Source organism: Rhinopithecus bieti, unplaced genomic scaffold (assembly GCF_001698545.2).
Source record: "Rhinopithecus bieti isolate Rb0 unplaced genomic scaffold, ASM169854v2 scaffold_6536, whole genome shotgun sequence".
Taxonomy (NCBI): domain Eukaryota; kingdom Metazoa; phylum Chordata; class Mammalia; order Primates; family Cercopithecidae; genus Rhinopithecus; species Rhinopithecus bieti.
The window spans coordinates 1,156,739-1,179,072 of NW_016805524.1; the positions used below are offsets into that span (position 1 = coordinate 1,156,739).

Sequence of the window (22,334 nt, forward strand, 5' to 3'; positions counted from 1 at the left end):
AGAATGTTTTACTTATGCTGTACATTCTTTCATCTTAGCTCTAAGGAGGTTGACTAAGAAGAAGAAAATTCAAGAGTTTGGAAGTTTTATAAACCATAGATCCTTAATTGAGCTGAATCAAATATATGTAGACTTGCTGACAGAAAAAAAGACTGACAGTTCCTGTTGCAGATAATTAGCTCAGGGCTATTTTTGCTGAGGCGAAGTTTTGAGATGAAACTAAACCACTTGCTGAATTTTGATATTTTTTCAAGTATCTCCTCTTCTTGAATAGCTCTAAAATACTATTGCATATTTTTGATTAAGGCTTATTGGTTACCTTTAGTGGACAATAGGTGTCCTGAGTGACTCATGCTGAGTCACATGGCAGGTACCACATTCCTTTGTTATCTTTTCAATAGTGTGGTGAAGTTCAATCTACCAGCCTAGTTTCAAGTCAGAGAACTAACCGATAAGATCAGTGAACTAACATGATTAGTCTATAGGTATGCTTGGTGGCTAACTTTAAAGGCAGATTCCAGCTATCCTACTTGAGGCTTAAGTCTCGCCTTAAACATTTGCTCTACAGGTAGTTTCTTTGTCTCAGTGTAAGAATAAATATTTATTAGAGATTTATATACATTCTAACATGCTAATTTTGACTGGGATGTAATCAACTATTTAAAGAAATAATGCTGTACTCACATCAGAGAGCCAAGAAACAGACCACCTTTGTCCTATAATCAGTTTGATGATACAACCAAAGTATCTGTTGGTGGGAGAAGGATCCTTTTTATTTTTTAAATAATCCCCCCAAATTTTAAACTCTTTATCTTCTTCCTGGAGTGGGCACAGTCCAAATCACATGCACTTTACCCTGAGCAGACAGAATACCAGGTGCTTGATACAGATACTCCAGAACTGATACTGGAAGACTCTATTTCTCTTTATTATTATGGTAGCTGATATTTTATGTTAATTTGATATTCTTAAAGTGCTTTCACAAATTTATCCTTCGACTCGATCACAGACAAAAACTTTCTAAAATATTATGTGATTCCTGAAATGCTAGAGTATTGGATCGTTTTATGATCGCTGAAAAATTTCAGGGACTTTACATTGAAGGCATATTAAATTTGGACTCTACGTCAAGAATTCCTGTTTATAACCATGTATTACTGGCATACATTTGTTGATAAACTTGGTCAGGGTCAAGATGTTGCCAAGACCTATTCCCCCCAGTCATTTGTTAATTGATTGGATTTGAGCTAAGCTTAAGTACCTGTTCACAAATTGTCACCATTTAATGATTAAATAGTATAAGCAGAAAGGTATATGTGACTAACTTAAAGCAATCACATGACATGGCTATGCAAGTAACTGATTTTTTTGAAGAACATTTCTAGGTGTCAGTTGAACCAGTGCATTGCTCAGATCCCATCTGAATGATTATACTTTCCCCTTAGTTCCTAGACCTTCAGAGTATAGTACACCTTGCCAGAGTTGGGTCATCTTTCCCAGTGATAAGAACCAGCTCTGTACTATGAAGCTTGGTTGACATCTTTTGGAAGAACCAGTGGCAGCCCCTTCTGGGAGTGGTCATGTTGCATTGTCTAGTTTAACTTCTACCCAAATTAGCTTTACTGATGACTGAGCTCTCAAAAATATGGTCACTTCAAAAATAATTGGTATGAGGAATTGTATGAACATTCTATTGAAAGTGCCTTGAGTAGTAAGTACGGTGAAAGTCTAGTTTGAATGTATGATTCCTTTAAGGTAGTGCTGCAGAGATTGAGTGTATTAGTCCATTTTGCATTGTTGTAAAGGAATACGTTTACTTTTTAGTAGGCACAATACATATAGCACTTCAGAAATTTGAATTTACTGATTCTCACATACACAGATGAAGGCATTGTTGGAAGCAAATGACTTAGCCTTGCAGAAGCAACAATGCCTTCATCTGGTGTGTGTGAGAATCTTGGTAAATTCAAAACTCTGAAGTGCTATATGTATTGTGCCTACTAAAAAGTGCATTTTTAATGATACTTGAAGTGCATGCCCTAGCTCATCGATGAAACAAAGCAGGGCCCCAAGAGGAAATATCCTAGTCCTCTGATGATCTAGTACCCATATGCATTTCTATACCCCTTCCTTTTATTTACTTCAAACCCAATTACAGATTTTCAACATTTGAATTCAAAGTTGACAGACATTAATCTCTCTAGAGACTGTGTATTTAATGGCATTTCAGTATTTCTGTGCACTGCTTTTGTCCAGAAATTTTTCCTTTTTAACATTTTAATCAAGATCTAGTGAGATAGCTGTGATAAGGATTAAAAAAAACCAATAAACAGTTCAAGGAACAACAGTGGACCAGGGTTGATGCTGGTGATTTGGGTATATGATGAAAATTTTAGTCTCCATGAGCAGTTCTGTGTTGTAGAAAAAAAGAGAAAGAGATCTTGAGGCAATGGAATAATTAAAGACCACTTGACAGAGGATGAAGGCAAAACAATTGTTTTATTCCTGGTTCTACAGACACTCAGCCAATTACATCATAATTTACTTTTTCTACATAATGTTACTTTGAATTAGTAGACATAATTTGCCTTTGATGTACTGAAAACAGCCATGGGTAGCCTAGGATGACAACAAGTTCCTTCACTTCACTTTAGTGACTTTAAGTAGACATTTGCAACTTAATATCATATCCAAATAATTTAGGAACAGGGTTAGATTTCATTCCTGTGTGTGGGCATGAAGTTAGATGTTGTGTATTGAGTTTTGTTTGGGTGAAGAACAACTTAAGGTTTCCACTAGAAGAATTTCCTATACATAAGAACTGTAGTAAATGTACAATTTCTTCATTAAACAAGAAAATTGATAAAACAGTTAAGTGTATTTTTTTCCTTTTGAGCCCCTTCACTGTACTATTCAATTTTTACCAGAGAAATAAATTTCAGGGCACATAAGAACGTATTTTACAAAATGATATAATACATACCACTACTGAGTTTACAAAATAAATGTTATACTGACCTTATGCTAATATTATCCACTTTGTTAAATAGAAAAGTAAGGCTACCTATGCAGCTATTCTAAGAATGGTCTCTTTCTTAATCAGGTAAATAGCATTTACTAGTGAACATGTTTAATGTTTAATACTGTATTATGTAGATCGAATGAGATTTTGAGATTCAAGTGCCCTTTTTTTTTTCCCTAGGCTAGATAATTAGGAATTTTTTTTTTCACTGACAACACTAACAGCTAATGACAGGTAAAATTTAGTATTTTCTTCTTTTCTTCACTGGAATTATTTGAAATATTCTCTATTTATTGCTTTTCATTCATTTATTCCTCCACCAAATTTTGGGAAACCTTTTATGACATGCATTGTGTTGGGTACCAAGGATATAGAGATAAGTATATAGGAATAGGAAAAACCAAGGAATCATAGCCTAAAGCTTAAAATGTTGTTTAAAGGCTGTAAAGAGAGAAAAATCTAATTGAACAAAACATTCTACACGAAATAGAAACAAAGCCTCCCATTATGTTTTTTCAGAGGATTGATACCCTCTTTTTGATTCTGCAAATAAGAGTTTCATACTAAAACTAAAAAGAAAGAAAATCATAACTCTGAATCTAAAAAACGGAAGGAGGAAGATACAGGGATAAATCTCTGGCCTGCCAAGACAAGAACACATAGAGCTGTGGTACCAGCAACCGCGGAGCCCAGGCAGCAAGAATCAGGGAGGTGGAGCTGCAGAACTGGGAAAGGCGCCTGGCGGGGAGCACTGCCTGCAGGGATGGAGATGTGGGTGTACAGGCTCCATCTGAGACCACGGTTTATGAACCTGTGTGGACAGATCCTTTGCTCCAGTTTAGGCCTCTGCCTAGTTGTGTTTTGAGGAAGGGATTTCATGATCAAGACAACAGTTTGAAAAATCAGAAACAGGCCACCTTGTATATATAAGCAAAAGTTAGACATGTACAGGTCTTTTGCATTCATTAAAGCATTCGGATATTTTTTGAAGGAGATGGAGGCTGGAATGAGGGTAGCAACAACCTAGAAATAGACCCCAGTGAAGGAGACCATACCAAATATCCACAAAAGACACAAGGCTAAGGGAAAAAAAAAAAAAAAAAAAAAAAACAGGAAAGCAAAGAACAATGGCAATGACAAAAAGGAAGGCTGGAATTCCAGGTCCAAATAACAGGATGTTGAAATTGATTCAATGTGGAACTAAAAAGAGGTGACTAGGAAAATGCCAAGGTCTGGGTTGGTATGCCATTCCTCTAAAGAATGAATACAGTAGGTTTCCAGAGGAAGTGTGATGAATCCAACTTGCCACACATTGAGTTTCAGGTGCTTTATGGGACATCTAAGTAGAAATGACCAATAAGTAGTTGATATATGAGCCTCCAGTTGAGATCTAAGATCTGATAGAGGGGAGTGGGTGGGTGGTGGTTGAAGCCATCAGTGTGCTTGAGTCCACAAGGTGATCTGAATAGAATGAGAGATGGAAGGATAAAGTTCTAGGAACCAACGTCATTGATATGGTTTGGCTGTGTCCCCACTCAAATCTCATTTTGAATTATAGCTCCCATAATTCCCATGTGTCATAGGAGGGACCCAGTGGGAGATAATTGAATCATGGGGATGGTTACCTCCATGCTGTTCTCATGACAGTGAGTTCTCACGAGATCTAATGGTGTTGTAAGGGGATTTTCCCTGCATTTACTCTGCACTTCTCCTTGCTGCCACCATTTAAAGAAGGATGTGTTTGCTTCCCCTTCTGCCATGATTATAGGTTTCCTGAGGCCTCCCCAGCCATGCTGAACTGTGAGTTACTTAAACCTCCTTTCTTTATAAATGACCCAATCTTGGGTATGTCTTTATTAGCAGCATGAATGGACTGATACAGACATTTAACAAGCAGATGATGTATACATAGATTCTAGGAAAATGCCCATAAAAGATTGCTGTCATAGATGAGAAATGTCAAGAAGAGAGTAAACAGCAGTGGCACATGCCACAGCAGGGCCATGCTTTGGAAAGAATGAGAACATTTGGCAATGAGATTGACTTAAAATGAGATGTTACTTTGAGGTGGAGGCTAAGCTCTAAATAATTTTTTGAAAGTGATATAATAAAAAATGGTGCTTTAGAAGAAGCCCTTTTAGAACTGCAGCTCTGGAATTTGTTATTGCAAGAAAATTATGTATTATAAAAATAGTAAGATTAAACCAAAGACCTGGTGATTTTAACATCTCAGTTTTGGTTTAAGAATGTGTTTTTTTCCTTGTTCTTAATATGCCAAAATAAGCCATCAAGCCACGAGTTATTTATTCACTGTTCAATGTTAGCTTTTTTCACATTTGACTTGTACTTGTATGAGACGTGTTTAGAAATTTTAAGTGTTAACATATTAGCTATTGTAATAGGAAAATAAAATCTAACCTCGACGTGAGAACTCCAGTTGCTAGAATATGTAAGCAATTCCATGAGCAGAATTATCTATCTGTCCTTCTGCTAGTTTCCTCTTGGGTAAAACACTTAGGCTGAGATGGCTTTGCACTCTGCTTGCTGGATCATTACACACAAATCACAACCCTCTAGGAACTCAGTGCGCCTGTTTCTAAAGTCAAAGAGTAGGTGTTTTCTAGAGGTCTGCCTTTCAAACTGTAGATTGGGACAGGGCTGTGAAATGGACAGTGTCACAGTATATCCACACAGTGAACAATATCTTGCTTTGGCAAACATATTTCAGCTGTGTGTGCATGCACATAAGAGAGATTCTTAGATCCCAATGTTAATTTTGTTTTTTACTGTGCATTGTGGTTCAAAGATGTCTGAAAAACACAGCTCTCAGCTAGAACCCCCTTCCTATTCTAAAATTATCTCATTCCACTTAGCTGCCAAACTGTTCTCTTGGTGTAGTAAATGTTTCAAAACAATTCTTGGAGTGGCAGGTATAAAAACTGTTGAGGAATGACAGCTAATAACAAAAGAGAATAACATTAAGAGGTAAATAAGACCAACATCTGTGTTGTATTTTACCACTAGACTGAACAAGCCTTTAAAATTTATTAGTATTCTGACTAGCAAGTCATTACTGTAATTTATGAAGAAAAGTTAAAGTATGCTATATATTAACGAACAATAGAGTAATTCTTTCAATGGTCATATAAATAAGCAACCATATCAAGGAGAAAGAATACTTTTTCAAAAGTAACAATACTATGGCCCATAAATTTTAGAATTGGCAATTAAATAAATGTGGTCAGACTCCATCCTTGCCACATAAAAAGATTCATTGACATGGTTATGAGACAAGTCAGGGTATTTTTATTGGCCTGAGCTAGAGGGAATAAACACCTTTGTCAGGTGTTTTGTTTTAGACACATCTGTTTGAGCTTCCCCTACAGGTTAATTCAGCTGTAAGGTCTATTTGAGCATTTGCTTTTCCCAGCATGCCTACTGATACTTAAACTCCTTGTGAGTGAACAATTTCTTATAAATCCAAGAGCAAATGAGTTAGTTTTTCTTTACAGTAATTTGTAAACTGTATTTAATTCTTCTAAAACCTATGAAATTTCATAGATTTCAGGTGTATTAAAAAGGGACAATTTAAGAATGCTAAGGAGTATGAATCATCACACACAAAATTTGAGGGAATCATTTTCCTTTGTGCCTCCCAGCAGAACTCTTGGACACTCAGCCTCTGCGTCTTTATTTCCTCTCCGCCTTCTTATCAACCCTGGGGTGTTTGCTTTTCCCCTTTGCCGATCTAACCCCTGAAGTTTGGCAATACTGTGTCCTCTGTCTCCCTTCCACTTTCAGTCAGCTGGCAGAAAAGGCACAGGCAGGAGAGGAACTGAGGTGAGTGAATTACACCATCCTGCCGTATTTCACGTACTCTGTTCCTCCTCTAGGGCTGCTGGAAGGTAGAACTTGGGCCATGCTGGAGAGGTGGGGGCAGTGCTTAAGGGGGTGGGAGGTACTGTAGGGATGTGGGTAGTGCTGGATGGGTGTGAGTAGTGCTAAGGGGGTGAGAGGTGCTAGAGGGATGTGGGCTGTGCCAAGAGGATGGGAGGTGCTGGAGGAATGTGGGAGGTACTGGAGGGATGTAGGAGGTGCTGGAGGGATGCAGGTGGTGCCAAGACAGTGGGAAGTACTGGAGAGATGTGGGAGGTGCTGAAGGAATGTGGGCAATGCCAAGAGCGTGGGAAGTACTGGAGGGATGTGGCAGGTGCTGGAAGGGTGTGGGTGGTGCCAAGAGGGTGGGAAGTGCTGGAGGGGTGTGGGAGGTGCTGGAGGGGTGTGGGCAGTGCTAGGGGTGGGTGGTGCTGGAGGAATAGCCAGATTGGGTTGGGTTGACCCCCAGGCTACAGCAGATAGGCCCCTGGCAGGTGCCCAGTGAGGCTCCGCTCCCATCCCCCACCCTTTCCAGCTCCTGCTGTCTCCTAAGTGTACAAACATGTACGATTCTGACAAATGAAAGACTAGATGTTTTTTATTAGTCTATGTGAGAATATTGTGTTTGCCATCTTGCTCTTGGATTTATTAGGTGAACAAACCAGGCTCGATGAGAGGATGACACCTAAGTGGGAAAGCAAAGGCAGGAGTCTAGACCTCCTCTCCCACCACTTCTTGCCACTTCCCAAACTTACAGGCATGACAGAAGTTAAAGAGTAGGGGTAACACACAGGCACATCTCAATGTTGGAAATGAAGTCAGTGTGTTCAGAAAACAAGGTAGATAGTGTACATTGGGCAGTATTGAATCGTAAGAGCCTTTTCTTTGGATTGTATGTTCTTGAGTCTAAGACTCAAAGGCACATGACACACATGTCATGACACTGGCACACCTGCCCGGTGGGGCTTGCCTGAAGGCAGTTTCTCTACTTACAATCCCCCTGGTTACATGATGATGCAAGGAGATTCCATACTTATTCTAAAGGTTTGCTGTGACAATAAAATAGTATATCATAAATTATTCTTTGGAAAAATTGAAAATGGCATACAGGCCGGGCGCGGTGGCTCAAGCCTGTAATCCCAGCACTTTGGGAGGCCGAGACGGGCGGATCACGAGGTCAGGAGATCAAGACCATCCTGGCTAACAAGGTGAAACCCCGCCTCTTCTAAAAATACAAAAAACTAGCCTGGCGACCTGGGCGCCTGTAGTCCCGTACTCGGGAGGCTGGGCAGGAGAATGCGTGACCCGGGGAGGCGGAGCTATGCATTGAGCTGAGGATCCGCACTGCCACTCCAGCCTGGGCGAACAGAGCGAGACTCGCGTCTCAAAAAAAAAAAACAAAAAAAAAAAAAAAAGAAAATGGCATACATCGAAAGTGGTATTATTAATAGAATGCCAATAAACTTCAAAATCTCATTTTATAACCTTGTATACTTCCTGGAAATGTTATCTTTCATCACTTAGTAATACAGGATCTTCAGCCATGAATCGTGTTGCTTCTTGGATTTGATAGACAGTAAATACAGGATAAAAACTGCAAATACCTGCATATCCCTCAAGTTCATCTCAATGCCAGTAGATACCATCAGGATCTGGCTTGTAGGGAGAGGCTGACTACTCGCTGCTAGTGTCCAACACTTGAAGTTTTAGATAGAAGCCACTGCGCTGTGGAATGTAGCACTGCCCTCTGAGTGTGGCTCGGGCTGTGTGATGCCCGGACAGTGTCATATGAATCTTAAGATCAGCTCCCTGAGCTGGACAGTGCCTCGTGGGGTCAGAGTGGCCATCACTTCCTGCTTTGAGTATAGCTTAAAATTGACAGGTTGAATAAATACAAATAATGACAGAGTTATCTGGAGTAAAATTACTCTCTATTATCCTTCTGAAATTAACCTATAGTGCAGGGCTGTCCAATCTTTTGGCTTCCTTGGAAGCCACACTGGAAGAAGAATTGTTTGAGGCAACACATAAAATACACTAACACTAATGATAGCTGATGAGCTGAAAAGAAAAAAAAATCACTTAAAACATAGTGTTTTAAGAAAAGTTTATGAATTTGTGTTGGGCTGCATTCAAAGCCATACTGGGCTGCATGCAGGCTGCAGGTTGGGCAAGCTTGCTATAGTGTATCTATTTTCTGATATTTGTGACAGGGCACTTAGATGCTCTTAATGGATTGTGGCATAACATAAGCAGTGGTTTCTTGATTCACTGAATTTTTTGCTCCTGAAATAGACATATAAAGTTTAATTTCCTTTATTTTATATGTCTAAGTAACCCTAGATTTTATATTTTTAAAAGGTAAATGAGTTTTTTCTTCAGTATGTAAAGTACCAACAACATTTGGGGATCTTTTTGTAAAATAAGTCCCTGAAGTTTGCCCACAGAATAAGTCATGCACACTAAAATAAGCAGCCGTTGCCCAAGTCTCTCTCTGTGTCTCTTGCTTTCAGCCTCTCCCCCAGTGCCTGCTTCCTCTTAATGAGACACTCTATTTCATATAACCTGAAGTATACATGTTCTTGACCTGTCATATTCTTCTCTTAGGATCCACCCACTTCAGTTTCCCTTGGACTGCGAATGGAAGAAATGATTTTCAACTTGGCAGACACACATTTATTTTTTAATGACTTAGAAGTAAGTTCAAATTTTTAATACATATTTTTGCATGTCTGAAAATAGGTGATTGGTTTTAAAATAATGATGGGATATTATTTTTTAAATATGTAATTGGAATAGTGAGACAGAGGTTTGTTGGTTATATGGCAATGTGTTTTGCCTTCATGGAATTTCTGTTTTGCTTTACTTTGGCTGTTGATTTTCAGAGTTAGATCCTACATGACCAGTAGTAAAGATTAAAATTTGATATCAAGAATCTTAAACTTTGTTGATTATCAGAAGCTACGTATTTCTCAGTTACATAATCACCACTAAGATATGTCCAACAGAATTCATAACACTCGCATATGTTATGTCAAACTCTTATTGTATTAGGTCTGATGCTTTACTTTCTGGCTGATCCAATTGGTAGGAAAATGTTTTAGTCTGGCCCTTGCTGTTTGGGTTGCCAGGATTGCTTGTGTCACACTGCTGTCAATTTTATTGGTCCATTATGATTTCAGGGCAGACTCTTATAAGATGGCTAGCTAAACTTTTATGGGCACTGACAAACACAATGGTCTTGGTGAGCAGCATTCTTAAGAATAGAGAATATTGTTTTTCATATCTCCATTATGAGAAAACATGACCATAACTACATTTCGTTCTCTTCTTAATAGATACAGTTGTTTATTTAAATCCCGCTGTTAAGCAAGCTTGTGGTAGGGCTGCCAACAGGCATTAATCATCAAGTAGTTGTTTTGTTAGATTTATAAATGTATGTTATTTCAGACAGGAGAAGAATCTGAAAGATTCAAATAGAACTTTTACTGATCAAAGTTAATTGGCAGCAATTGGCCTTTAAATATTTCCTGATGTTTCCCTTTTCAAAATCAAGCAAAATGCACCTTATTTAATAGATGAGCCAAAATCACTTGAAAAATGCCAGTGTGTGACAGAACTTAAATGCGGTTTGTTCAACATCTGTCCTGTATTTTGATTTCTTTTCATCTGCAATGAAACTACTCAAAGACGAATTGGCAACTTCCAGTGCAATAAAGTTATTAAATATGCTTTATTTTTTCTGTTCCTTAGTGAAAAATTTATTTTACACTTAAGGATAAAATACAAAATTTTTTTGCAATTTAAAGTGTTTTCCTCAAGAAGAAATTACATGTAAGACATTACTGTTTTTTTAAGGTAGAAATATTCCCATTGAGTGACAAGTTTAGAATCGCCTTTAGAAATGCATAATTATCATACTTATTTTCAAAAGCTATTTCTGATTGATAATTGTATTTCACTTTATGAGACAGCAGCACAAAAAATTCCACATTTTACTAGTATGTTAAAAAATGCCTTTCCTACATTTCTATTTGTTTCTAAAGATAGAGTAGACTGATATTTTTGTCCTGGGTACAATCTTGTTACGTTTATTGATGTCAATAGGTGTTAATAGCAAACATCAAGAAGAAATTTGCAGTAATTTCCTATTGTTTTAAAACTCTGTACCTTCTTAAAAATGCCAAAACTTGGCTGGGCGTGGTGGCTCATGCCTGTAATCCCAGCGCTTTGGGAGGCTGAGGTGATTGGATCCCCTGAGGTTGGGAGTTCGAGACAACCCTGACCGACATGGAGAAACCCCATCTCTATTAAAAATATAAAATTAGCCGGATGTGGTGGTGCATGCCTGTAATCCCTGCTACTCGGGAGACTGAGGCCGGAGAACCATTTGAACCCAGGAGGCAGAGGTTGTGGTGAGACGAGATCACTCCATTGCACTCCAGCCTGGGCAACAAGAGCGAAACTCTGTCTCAAAGGAAAAAAAAAAAAAATAACAGTGCCAAGACTTGGTTATAAAGTGCCAATATTAGGTGGTGAAAAGTGAGATGTTAGGCAGTCATAGCTTGTTATAATATAGACCAAAAAACTTCCAAACTCAATTTCAATGTAGTATAACCAGATTTTTCTTTATTGATATTATTTATACTGATTTGATAGAGACTGAAATACTACTCAAACAAATATAGTAAAAGCTCTAGGTTTTTAGGGTATAGGAGATGTATTTTTTCTGTAAACCCAAATTTCAAAAGAAAAAGAAAAACCAGTAGTCTATGAAGTTACTGAAATATCAGGTTCTATTTTTGGCATGAGGACTATTCCTTACTAGAGGTAAAATAGAAAAGAGAATGAAGGTGTAATTCAACCAAACATATAAAACAATCATGGAAAAATGTTTAAGCTTGTAGTCTTACAAAAGTTGATTTTACATTAGGATTTTAACAAAAGTATAAATGAAAGCTTCATTTACTCTGTCTTTGGAAATTGTTTACTTGCCCTGGATTTGCACAATATTTTAAAAAATAAATTGTTTTTTTACTCATTTCAATCTTTTATTTTATTTTATTTTATTTTTGAGACAGGGTCTTGCTCTGTCTTCCAGGTTGGAGTGCAGTAGCGCCATCTCAGCTCACTGCAGCCTCTGCCTCCCAGGTTCAAGCAATTCAACCTCAGCATCCCAAGTAGCTGGGATTACAGATACATGCCACCATGCCTGGCTAATTTTTGTACTTTTAGTAGAAACGGGGTTTCCTCATGTTGGCCAGGCTGGTCTCAAACTCCTGACCTCAGGTGACCCATCTGCCTCGGCCACCCAAAGCACTGGGATTACAGGCAGGAGCCACCACTCCCAGGCCAATCTTTTATTTTACATTTTTGAAATTCAACAAACCTGGGACTGGTCATTGCAAATATGTTTTCTTGAAAATAAAAAGTAAAATTATATTCTGGCAGAAAAAAAGTGTATTGGCATAATGCTCCTAAGAACACCAGAATTATCTCATCAGGGAGAAGTGACGTGGTAATGCCTGATTTCACACTCCAACTAGCAATGGATAGTGGTGGGGACATGAATATTTTAATATATTTAAGTTACATGTTTTTAGCTTTTTCAGGTCTATAACAAAAGTAATTTCAAGGAGCTTAATGGTCTCTTGGTTAGCTTCAAGTATGACGCCTGAACTCTAATTGTTGACTTTTGGTCTTATTTTCTTCTACATCTTAACTTTTGCCAGTTATCTCTTGATATAATTTGGTTAGTTCACTCCTTGGCTTAATAAGACATTTTGACTAATGAAATACACCCCCTGTGTGAGGGGCTTTCAGTAACATTTGTCTTATTATCAATCAATGTGCTTGCTTAAAATGGTTATTAGGATATGATTTAGAAGATTTAAGGTATAATTTTTGAAGTACTCTAGAAATATCTTAATGGAACTCTAAGAACTAAGTTAATCCGTTTTAGTTTCATAAGTCTTGTCTGTCATCTCACTTAGCGACTTTTTTAATTTAAAAAAGTCACAATTTATATTCTGTTGACACTCCAGGAAAAAAAAAATGGAGAAAAAAATGTTTTCTGTACCGTAAAAAATGTTTGACATATGAAGGAACATGAGTGACAGGGAGACATAATTATCTTAGGAAATAATATCCCCCCCCCCAAGAGAAGCGTTTCGACTTTAGTTCCGTAGCATACGTCTGGCTTTCCTATTTCTAAGTCTGACTAACGTCCTGCATATCATTTTACAAAAAAACTCTGCATGTGCAATACGATGATGCCTATATGGAAGTCATTTTTTATGAATGACAGTATGGAACTGGAGGTTTTTCAGCTTCCTTAGTAAAGTATGACTCTTTCTGACTGGTTGGAGAAAGAGTTCTTTCTGTTAGCTTTTTATTGAAAGGCAACCTTCAAACAGAGTGAGGAAAGGCCTTCAGCACATGATAATATTTCAGTTTAACCTGCTGCTGGTCAGTTCTCCTGCTGGATTTTTCCACAGTTAGAAGAAAATATTTTATGAAGATGGATACAAGTCTAAATAAAAATAATGCTTTAAGTTCATGTTGAATTTTCTTTTTCTGTCTGGGGTTAAGGAATATGATTTCATTGGCTTTATGGTTGTCATCCTAACCGGTGTTGACATAGTGGCCTTTAAGAGTCAGCAGGAACCAGATCACTGCTCTCAGGTCACCCGTTACCCCTGAAGAGTGAGGATTGGGAAGAGTGGGAACCCTCCTTTCGTGTCTGTGAGATGGTGGCACATGAAGCTATTGCACATACCACGTAGCACAGCTGTTCTAAACCCCCCTCTCTACTCTTTCAGTGCATTGTTCAGTTGGAGCAGACCAGAGCATTCTTTGTGTCAAGATTTACAACATGAATATTCCTGTTCTTTCTGGGCCCTTCAATATGTAGACTCCTAGCCTAGGTCTGATATTTGAACACCTATATTTGTAGCCCCTTGTTTTCACGCTTTCTATTGGGGAAAAAAAAAGGCCTGGGGCATAAAGTTCTGGTCCCACTAGAGTATGAGTTTGATGAGTCAGGGGCCAAGGAGAGGAGCTTGTGGATGGTCTTTAGGTAATAGCATCATGTAAAAGGAGAAATTTACAATGGTGTTTCTTGTAAAACAAAGAGATTATCCCTTGGTTTAATTCAGTCTTTAAAGTTGCAATAATATTTTCTTACTTTAAAACTTAGGTTATCATCTATAAATTATTTAAATATGTCTTATTTATAAGTTTATTTTAGCTAGGAAAAAAATTCTTTCTGTAAAATATCAGTTATGCCAATGTTATGAAACTTCGATTTTAAGTAAAGCACTTGGTACTGACATACTGTTTGTGCTTCTAAAAAGTGTGGAATATTTAAACCAATTCAGAAGTCGATTTCTCAAGTTAGGAAAACATAACTCACCTAGGCAGTCCTTTATTCTCTATAAATAAAGAAGAAACTCTGATGCCCTATGTTCAGCTTTTGTGTGGATGCTAGAGCTCTGGTTCTCTGCTGCCAAAGGATCTCACAGGTGCTTGCAAGGAAGATGCTGTAGGTCTTTGCTGCTTCCAAACCCCTCCACAAGCCAAGAGTAGCCATATGAAAGGGTATGAGCCTATGGATAATTACACTCCAAACCTAAGTGTCCCTATATATGTGTACACACATATGGAATGCCACTTGTCATTTTCAGCCCTGTACATAGACTGGCGTACTTGGTGATTTTCTCCTGATAAGTTCATCAAACATAAAGGACTACGTTTTTTAAATCCTGGTAAACACCCCTTGTAACACTCAGAATATTGCCTTATATATGTTGGCCATTAAATGGATATGCTTTAGACCGAATTGTTATGTGTTATCTTAGACTAGAATACCAATTTTTGTTTCCTTCTTCATGGAAGATAATAAAGTTGACTTTGCCTTCCTGTGTTTTCAGGTAGGTTGCTCGACTTTGTCCATTTCCTTAGTTGACAAGAGTAACATCAAAACCCTCAGTTTAGTGTGGGGAGGACAAAATAAGTTTTTTAAGCAACAAATGATTATTAGTCATAATAAATGTGTATTGAGTTTAGCTGCATTGTAACTGACGGCCAAAAAGAAACAATGCCCGTATTTTATTATTACTAATGAATAATTTTTGTTGCTCTTCTTATTTCTTTATCATTTCTTATAAGATTTTATTTTATCTGAAGTTAAAATAGAAATATAAAAGTATAAAAGTATATTTAAAGACTTCCTTAATTCTGATGTTCATCAGAACATTGTCTTAAAGTGTAGCTATTTAACACAGTAGAAGATAATATACTGTAAATAAATGTATACTGTGATACTTTATATTCTACTGATAGCAAACATTGTACTTAGGAGTAAAATAATGGAAGCAAATTGTCATTACGAGTAAAAACGAGAATGCCCTCTATCAGTACTATTATCCAGCAGTATTCTAGGAATTTTGGACAGTACAATAAGACACAAGCTTTACTTAATGAAAGAGATTCAAATTATTTTTGTAGATAATTTGATATGTAGAAGACTGAAGAAAATCAACTACAATATTCTTAGAATTGACAATAGGCTTCAGAAAATGAAAAAATACAGAATTCAAAATCAAAGTGATTTGAAGTTTTAATTATAAAATAGCGGTAGTTACTAAAACACAAAAACAAAAAAATATCATAAAAGAAAATTTAGGAAGAAACCTTATGAGAAGTATTTGTGAGGAATATATGAATAAAGCTGTGACATCTTACTGAGAGAGATAAAGGAAGAATTGAATAAATTAGATGTTCTTTCTCATTTTTGTAATATGAAAAAATTGTTCTAAGTTCTATTTGAAAGGATAAGTAGGCAAAAATACCTAGCAATTTTTGACAAAACATGGGAAATGAATGTCTGACTCAACCAATTATTAAAACGTTTTCTAATTCTACAATAGTGTGAAGAATTATGCGGCCTAATGTTGACATTGGACTAAGTATGGGAGAAGAAATAAATAGCTCAGGCACAGACCCAACTTAAAGAAAAATTTTGTATGTTTTAAATAAAACCAAGCAAATTAATAGTGAAGTAATAGATTATTCAGCTTATATGCTAAAATAGGTAAACAGTTAAAAGATGAAAGAATGAAACACAAGGAGAATATGTAGGTAAATCAAAAGATTAAATCAAAATTGGCTGGGTATGGTGGCTCACGCCTGTAATCCCAGCACTTTGGGAGGCCAAGGTGGGCGGATCACGAGGTCAGGAGATCGAGACCATCCTGGCTAACAGAGTGAAACCCCATCTCTACTAAAAATACAAAACAAAATTGGCCGGGCGTGGTGGCGAGCTCCTGTAGTCCCAACTACTCGGGAAAGTTGGGAGGAGAATGACGTGAACCCGGGAGCCGGAGCTTGCAGTGAGCCGAGATCGCGCCACTGCACTCCAGCCTGGGCGGACAAAGCGAGACTCCGTCTCAAAATCAATCAGTTAATCAATCAAAATCTTTGGATGGCCATTTGGAAATAAGTATTGAGATCCTATAAAAAGTTAATACCATTTGTACCAATTACATCTAGGACTTTTTACTAATCAGAGATTAAGGTAAGAATTTATAACAATAAACATTTCTAACTTAGGAAATTCATGTTTTGTTTCTTCATCTGGCTGTTAGTTACACCCATGCATTTAGTTTATAGAAATTCATTGAGCTGTAATATTTGTTTAATAAAAGTTAATTTTAAAACTAATATTTGAGGAATATACACACGTATTGTTGGCTCACAATTCTATTATAAAATGTATGCCCTATGTATAATATATTCACTGCTAGTTTCTCTAGCACAGGACCTGGCCCATAACAGGACCCAGTAAATATATATTGAATAAATAATGGAAATATATGTTGACTGTCTTATGGAAATATAAATTCTAGAAGTTTAGCATTGATTGTTTGTGGAATTTGGGGGTTTATTTTTTATCTATTTATACTTTTCTGTATGTCCCAAATTCTGTAAAGCATATACTTATTTCTTTGGTAGTCAGAGACAAACAAATACTATTTTTAAAAGCCACAGATAATATTAAAGACAAAACTGAGCAAAATATAATGAATCAAAGAACTAAGATTATTGCAATTCATTCAGAAACACATAAAGAAATAGCTCAACAGAAGAAATGAGCAAAAACCACCAACAGATAATTCACAAGAGAAAGGCATTCAAATTATCAAGCTACAGATGAAAAATGTTGGATTTCACTTGTAGTAATCAATCAGGGCAGATCACGAGGTCAGGATTTAAGAGACCAACCTGGCCATCATGGTGAGACCCCATCTCTACTAAAAATACAAAAATTAGTTGGGCATGGTGGCGTGCACCTGTAATCCCAGCTACTTGGGAGGCTGAGGCAGGAGAATCCCTTGAACCCGGTAGGCAGAGGTTGCAGTGAGCCGAGATCATGCCACTGCACTCCAGACAGACAGTGACAGAGTGAGACTCCATCTCAAAAAAAAAGAAATGTCAAGTCAGACAGCCTCTTGAGCATCAAATTGGCAAAGGTTTAAAATGAATAATATGATCTACTATGCAGTAAGATGAAAACTTGTGTACATTGCTGTTAAGGATATAAATGGATACAAGTTTTCGGAAAAGCAGTTTCATAATATGTATTCAGAACTCTGATGTGCTGATCCTTTTACTCAAAATTCCACTTTTAGCATCATTTCTAAGAAAACAGAATTACAGACAGATAATTAAGATAATAGCAATAAGCATTTGTCAAACACTTGTCCTATATCTTTTACATACATTATTCCATTTAATAGCATGATATCTCTTCTATAGTAACACTATTAATGTCTTAATTTTACGGAGGAGCCAGGTGAAGCTTAGGATAGGTCAAACAAAACTTGTCTAAGGTCACACAACTACAGAGTGGCAGATTCTAGCTCAGGTCTGACACTTTCCAGAAATCCACTCAACCCCACAATATACCCACCCCCCATGGTGTTTTTTACCACTACAAGAGAGAAATATTTTAAATATCCAGTAACAGATTAAAAATGAAATAAATTATAATACATCCTTATAAAAATTGTTTTAAGACAGTTTATTATATATAGGGAAGGTATTCGTGGTCGATTTCAAGTTTTAAAAATTAGCTCTAAGATACAGTTGAGCCTATTCAACATGTCATACCTCTTCAGCATGTATGGCATATTTAAAAAGTGTAAAATTCGGCCAGGTGCTGTGGCTCATGCCTTTATCTCAGCACTTAGGGAGGCTGGGGCAGGCAGATCACTTAAGATCAGGAGTTTGAAACCAGTCTGGCCAACACAGTGAAACCCCATCTCTACTAAAAATACAAAAATTAGCTGGGCATGGTGGCGTGCACCTATAATCCCAGGTACTCGAGAGGCTGAAGCCGGAGCTGGAGAACCCAGAAGGTGGAGGTTGCGGTGAGCCAAGATTGTGCCACTGCGCTTCAGCCTGAGTGACAGAGACGATTTCAAAAAAATAAATTACAGGCCGGGCGTGGTGGCTCAAGCCTGTAATCCCAGCACTTTGGGAGGCCGAGACGGGTGGATCACGAGGTCAGGAGATCGAGACCATCCTGGCTAACCCGGTGAAACCCCGTCTCTACTAAAAAATACAAAAAACTAGCCGGGTGAGGTGGCGGCGCCTGTAGTCCCAGCTACTCGGGAGGCTGAGGCAGGAGAATGGCATAAACCCGGGAGGCGGAGCTTGCAGTGAGCTGAGATCTGGCCACTGCACTCCAGCCTGGGCGACAGACCGAGACTCTGTCTAAAAAAAAAAAAAAAAAAGAAAAGAAAAGAAAAAATAAATTACAATAAAATAAAAAGTGTAAAATTTGTATTCAACATGTATGGCATATTAAAGAAAAACTGGAAGGGAATAGATTTTTTAAAAGCCACCACGATATAATTTCAAGTTGAAAAGTGATCAGTCTACAAAATGAATGATAGTATGTAATCCGGATTTAATGTCTATGACATATTAAAGGTCATATTTACAAGTTGCCAGTGGTTATTTCTGGGTGATGGGGCTATAAATGCCATATCTCTGTGATGTTTCAGAACCAAGATGCTATAGCATCCAGTAGTCTCTTTATACTTTGTCATTTCTTTCCGTCATTCAATATTCAATATCGATTTATTGAATAACTATTAAGTACCTAGGCACAGTTCTAAATACTGGAGATACAGCAATGACTTTATTAAGGACATTCTCCTTACGGAGTTATACTGTGGAAGAGAAGTATGAAATAAACAGTATGTAAATAAAATACTTTCAGGCAGAGGTAAGTGCTATGAAGCAAATCAAGCAGTACTGGCTAAGGGATGAATTGGAGTGGGGCGTTGTTAGCTGAGATGATCAGGAAGAGATGTCTCTGAGGAGGTAGCGTTTGTCAAGAAGGGAGAAGCCTCGAGGGAAGCAACTGCAAGGATATGGTAGGAAGTCATTTTGGGAGGACAATAGTAGGAATGAGTTTCACTCCTTCAGGAAGTGAAAGATGCCCAGTGTGGCTGAGACAGAGTAACTAGGGAAGAGTGGGAGGGTCCAGATGATGAAGGGTCTTGTAGACCATGGTAAAGAATATTTTTTTTTTCTAATTGCAGTGAGAAGCCATTGGAGAGTTTTAAGCATGGACATGATAGAATAGTGTTTATACCTTTAAAACATCAGTCTGGTTATCAAATGGAATGGGGGCAAGAGTGAAACCAATGAGACCAATTAAGAGACTGTCTCAGCCAGCCTAGGGGACATTAACTTGGGGCTGAGGATGTAGCAGTCTGGACGTGGGGAGAAGTCACAGGACTTACAGTATCCTTTGATGGAAATATGGGCAGAATTTGCTAATGGATCTAACATAGATGGGGAGGGAAAGCAGAATCAAGGATGAACACTAGGTTTTGCCTTGAGCACTGGAAAGGTGATCACACTTCTGAAGAAGAGTGTGTTGGGGGGTGGCTGGGGAGGAGTTTGATTCAAGCATTCTGTATTGAGTTTATTAAGTATGAAATACATAGTCAACATCCAAGTCAAGAGATGACATATAAGCAGGTAGACATATAGGTTTAGATCTCAGAGGAGAGAGACAAATTTGAAGGTATAGTTTCGGGAGTCCTGACGTCATAAAACTAGGTGGCACAGGGGAAGGAATGAAAAATTGAGAAGAGGGCCTGCGATTGAGCATTTTGGCACCAACAATTAGAAATAGGACCATAAAGAAGAGCTTAGAAGACAGAATTGTAGAGAGAATTCTACAAGGTAGGTGGAAAAGTATGAGCTATCACAGAAACCTGGAGAATAGTGTTTCAAGGAGGAGGGAATGGCACACTCCTGTGTGTCAAATGTGGCCAAAGTCAAGGAAGATGAGGATGGAGAAGTGGCCGACTGTTAGACTGGGTGAGAATGTTGGCTGTTAATGACCCTGATAAGCACCATGTCAATGAAATGGAAGTAATCAGCCAGATGGGAATGGGTTGAGAAGAGGGTGAGGGCTGACAGTGAAGACAGAAAGGATCAAGAATTCCCACAGAGACAGACACAAAGAGATGGGCTATTGTGTGTGGAGGGCATCATGGGATCAAGGGAAGGTGGTTTCATTTTTAAATAAAAGATATTTAGGCATGTCTGGATGTCAGTGAGAATGATTCCATAGGAAGGAAAATACATGTGATATGGCAAGGAGAATGACTATAGGAATGAAGTCCTTGGATAGCAAGACAGAATGAAATCCGGAGCACAGGTTACTTGGTGGGTCTTAGACAAGAAGACAGGTAGAGTCTGCAGGTACAGTGCAGTCCAGGAAGGGGGAATTGGTCATGATCAAAGGAGCTGGTTCTCACTATAAAAATATTTACTGCACTTTATTAAGATTTTCTGCAGACCTCTGTCTGTCCCCCACTGGGAAATCCCTTGAGTCCAGGAACCATGATTTGTCCACTTAAATCCTGAGCTCCTGACACAAGATTTGGTACATAGAAGGCTCTCATATATTTCCTTTAATTACTTATTTTCTTTGTCAAATAGTAGTCAATGATGAGCATTATCTTTATTTCTAAAAGTTAACTTTTAAAAGTAAGTGAAGATTAATCTCAATCTTAAGAATTAGAACACCCAAGATATTAGACTTTCATATTACTTTAAGTCAGATTTTCAAAATCTTTAATGTCAAGACACAATATACATAGAAGAGGTATGTTATAAAATGATATGAAGTGTGGTTCCCAGTTTGGGGATTACAATTTCTTTTTAACAAAGGGTATGTATATGAAAAGAAAAGGTTTTTTTTTTTTTTTTTTTTTTTTTTTTTTTTTTTGAGACAGAGTCTCACTCTGTTACCCAAGCTAGAGTACAGTTGCAGGATCTCGGCTCACTGCAAGCTCCGCCTCCCAGGTTCACGCATTCTCCTGCCTCAGCCTCCCAAGTAGCTGGGACTACAGGCGCCTGCCACCATGCCCGGCTAATTTTTTGTATTTTTAGTAGAAACGGGGTTTCACCATGTTAGCCACGATAGTCTCAATCTCCTGACCTCGTGATCCACCTGCTTCGGCCTCCCAAAGTGCTGGGACTACAGGCGTAAGCCACGGCAGGCGGCAGAAAACAAAGGTTTTCTATTATTTAAAATGATACAAAAATAATTTCAACAATAAAAATGGATTTATCTCTAGATAGGATGAGAGAAATTTTCTGGTTTTACTTTCTATATGTAATGTTTCTTATAATTAGGAAAATGCTGAATGTAATCATGGCTCTCTTATTCTAGCCTGACTCAAAGCCCTGTGTTGTTTATGTGGTTTGTTAGCTTGCAGTTCTAGAGACACCAGAGGTGGAACTGGTGAATTCATTCATGAGGGCCCCCTTTGTGCCTCAATTTCCCATCTGTAAAACTGGATGACGATATACCTCATTGGGTCAGTGTAAGAAGTGCATGAGTTAATATCTGTTAAGTGTGTAGAACTAGCACTGGCTTGCAGGAAGCACTAAGGAAGTCTATGCTGCTGTTATTGTTTGTTGAGTGTCTTCTACATGAATAATGCTGGGCCAAGCCCTGTAAGGCTGTAGAAGAAGAAGAGAGAGTGACTTAAGGAGGGACTAGGGAATGAAGGGCATGAAACAATAAGTGGTTTGCTGCCAAATTCTCATGTAGAATTCCAACAGAAATCACACCAGACACACCAAAAAAAAAAAAAAAAAAAAGGTCTGTCAGTGCCGAATGACCCTGCTCCAGGGAGATCACAGAATACTTCTTCAGCTCCATCCTTATTCATGGGCTCCTCCCACCCCCAGTTGCATGCGGGGAGGTGTGCTGTTGGCAGTTAAGTAGCTACTGTATCTGGTTCCCATCACAGTGTGCTGTCCTTCATAGAAAATGAGGATGCTGGCTTCATTTCAAAAAGACACATGTTTCCTTGGTTGTGCTGATAAATGTCCT

At 38.0% G+C, this 22,334-nt stretch overlaps 1 protein-coding gene across 1 annotated transcript in view; it reads left to right on the top strand.

Annotated features, from left to right (window-relative positions):
- The window catches only part of EYA1 (EYA transcriptional coactivator and phosphatase 1), a 167,231-nt gene that overhangs the window by 111,468 nt on the left and 33,429 nt on the right, over nt 1-22,334 (top strand). The window contains exon 12 of the mRNA XM_017872729.1: nt 9,506-9,595. Coding sequence (XP_017728218.1) covers nt 9,506-9,595 — 90 coding nt within the window. The remainder of the gene's footprint in view (nt 1-9,505; nt 9,596-22,334) is intronic.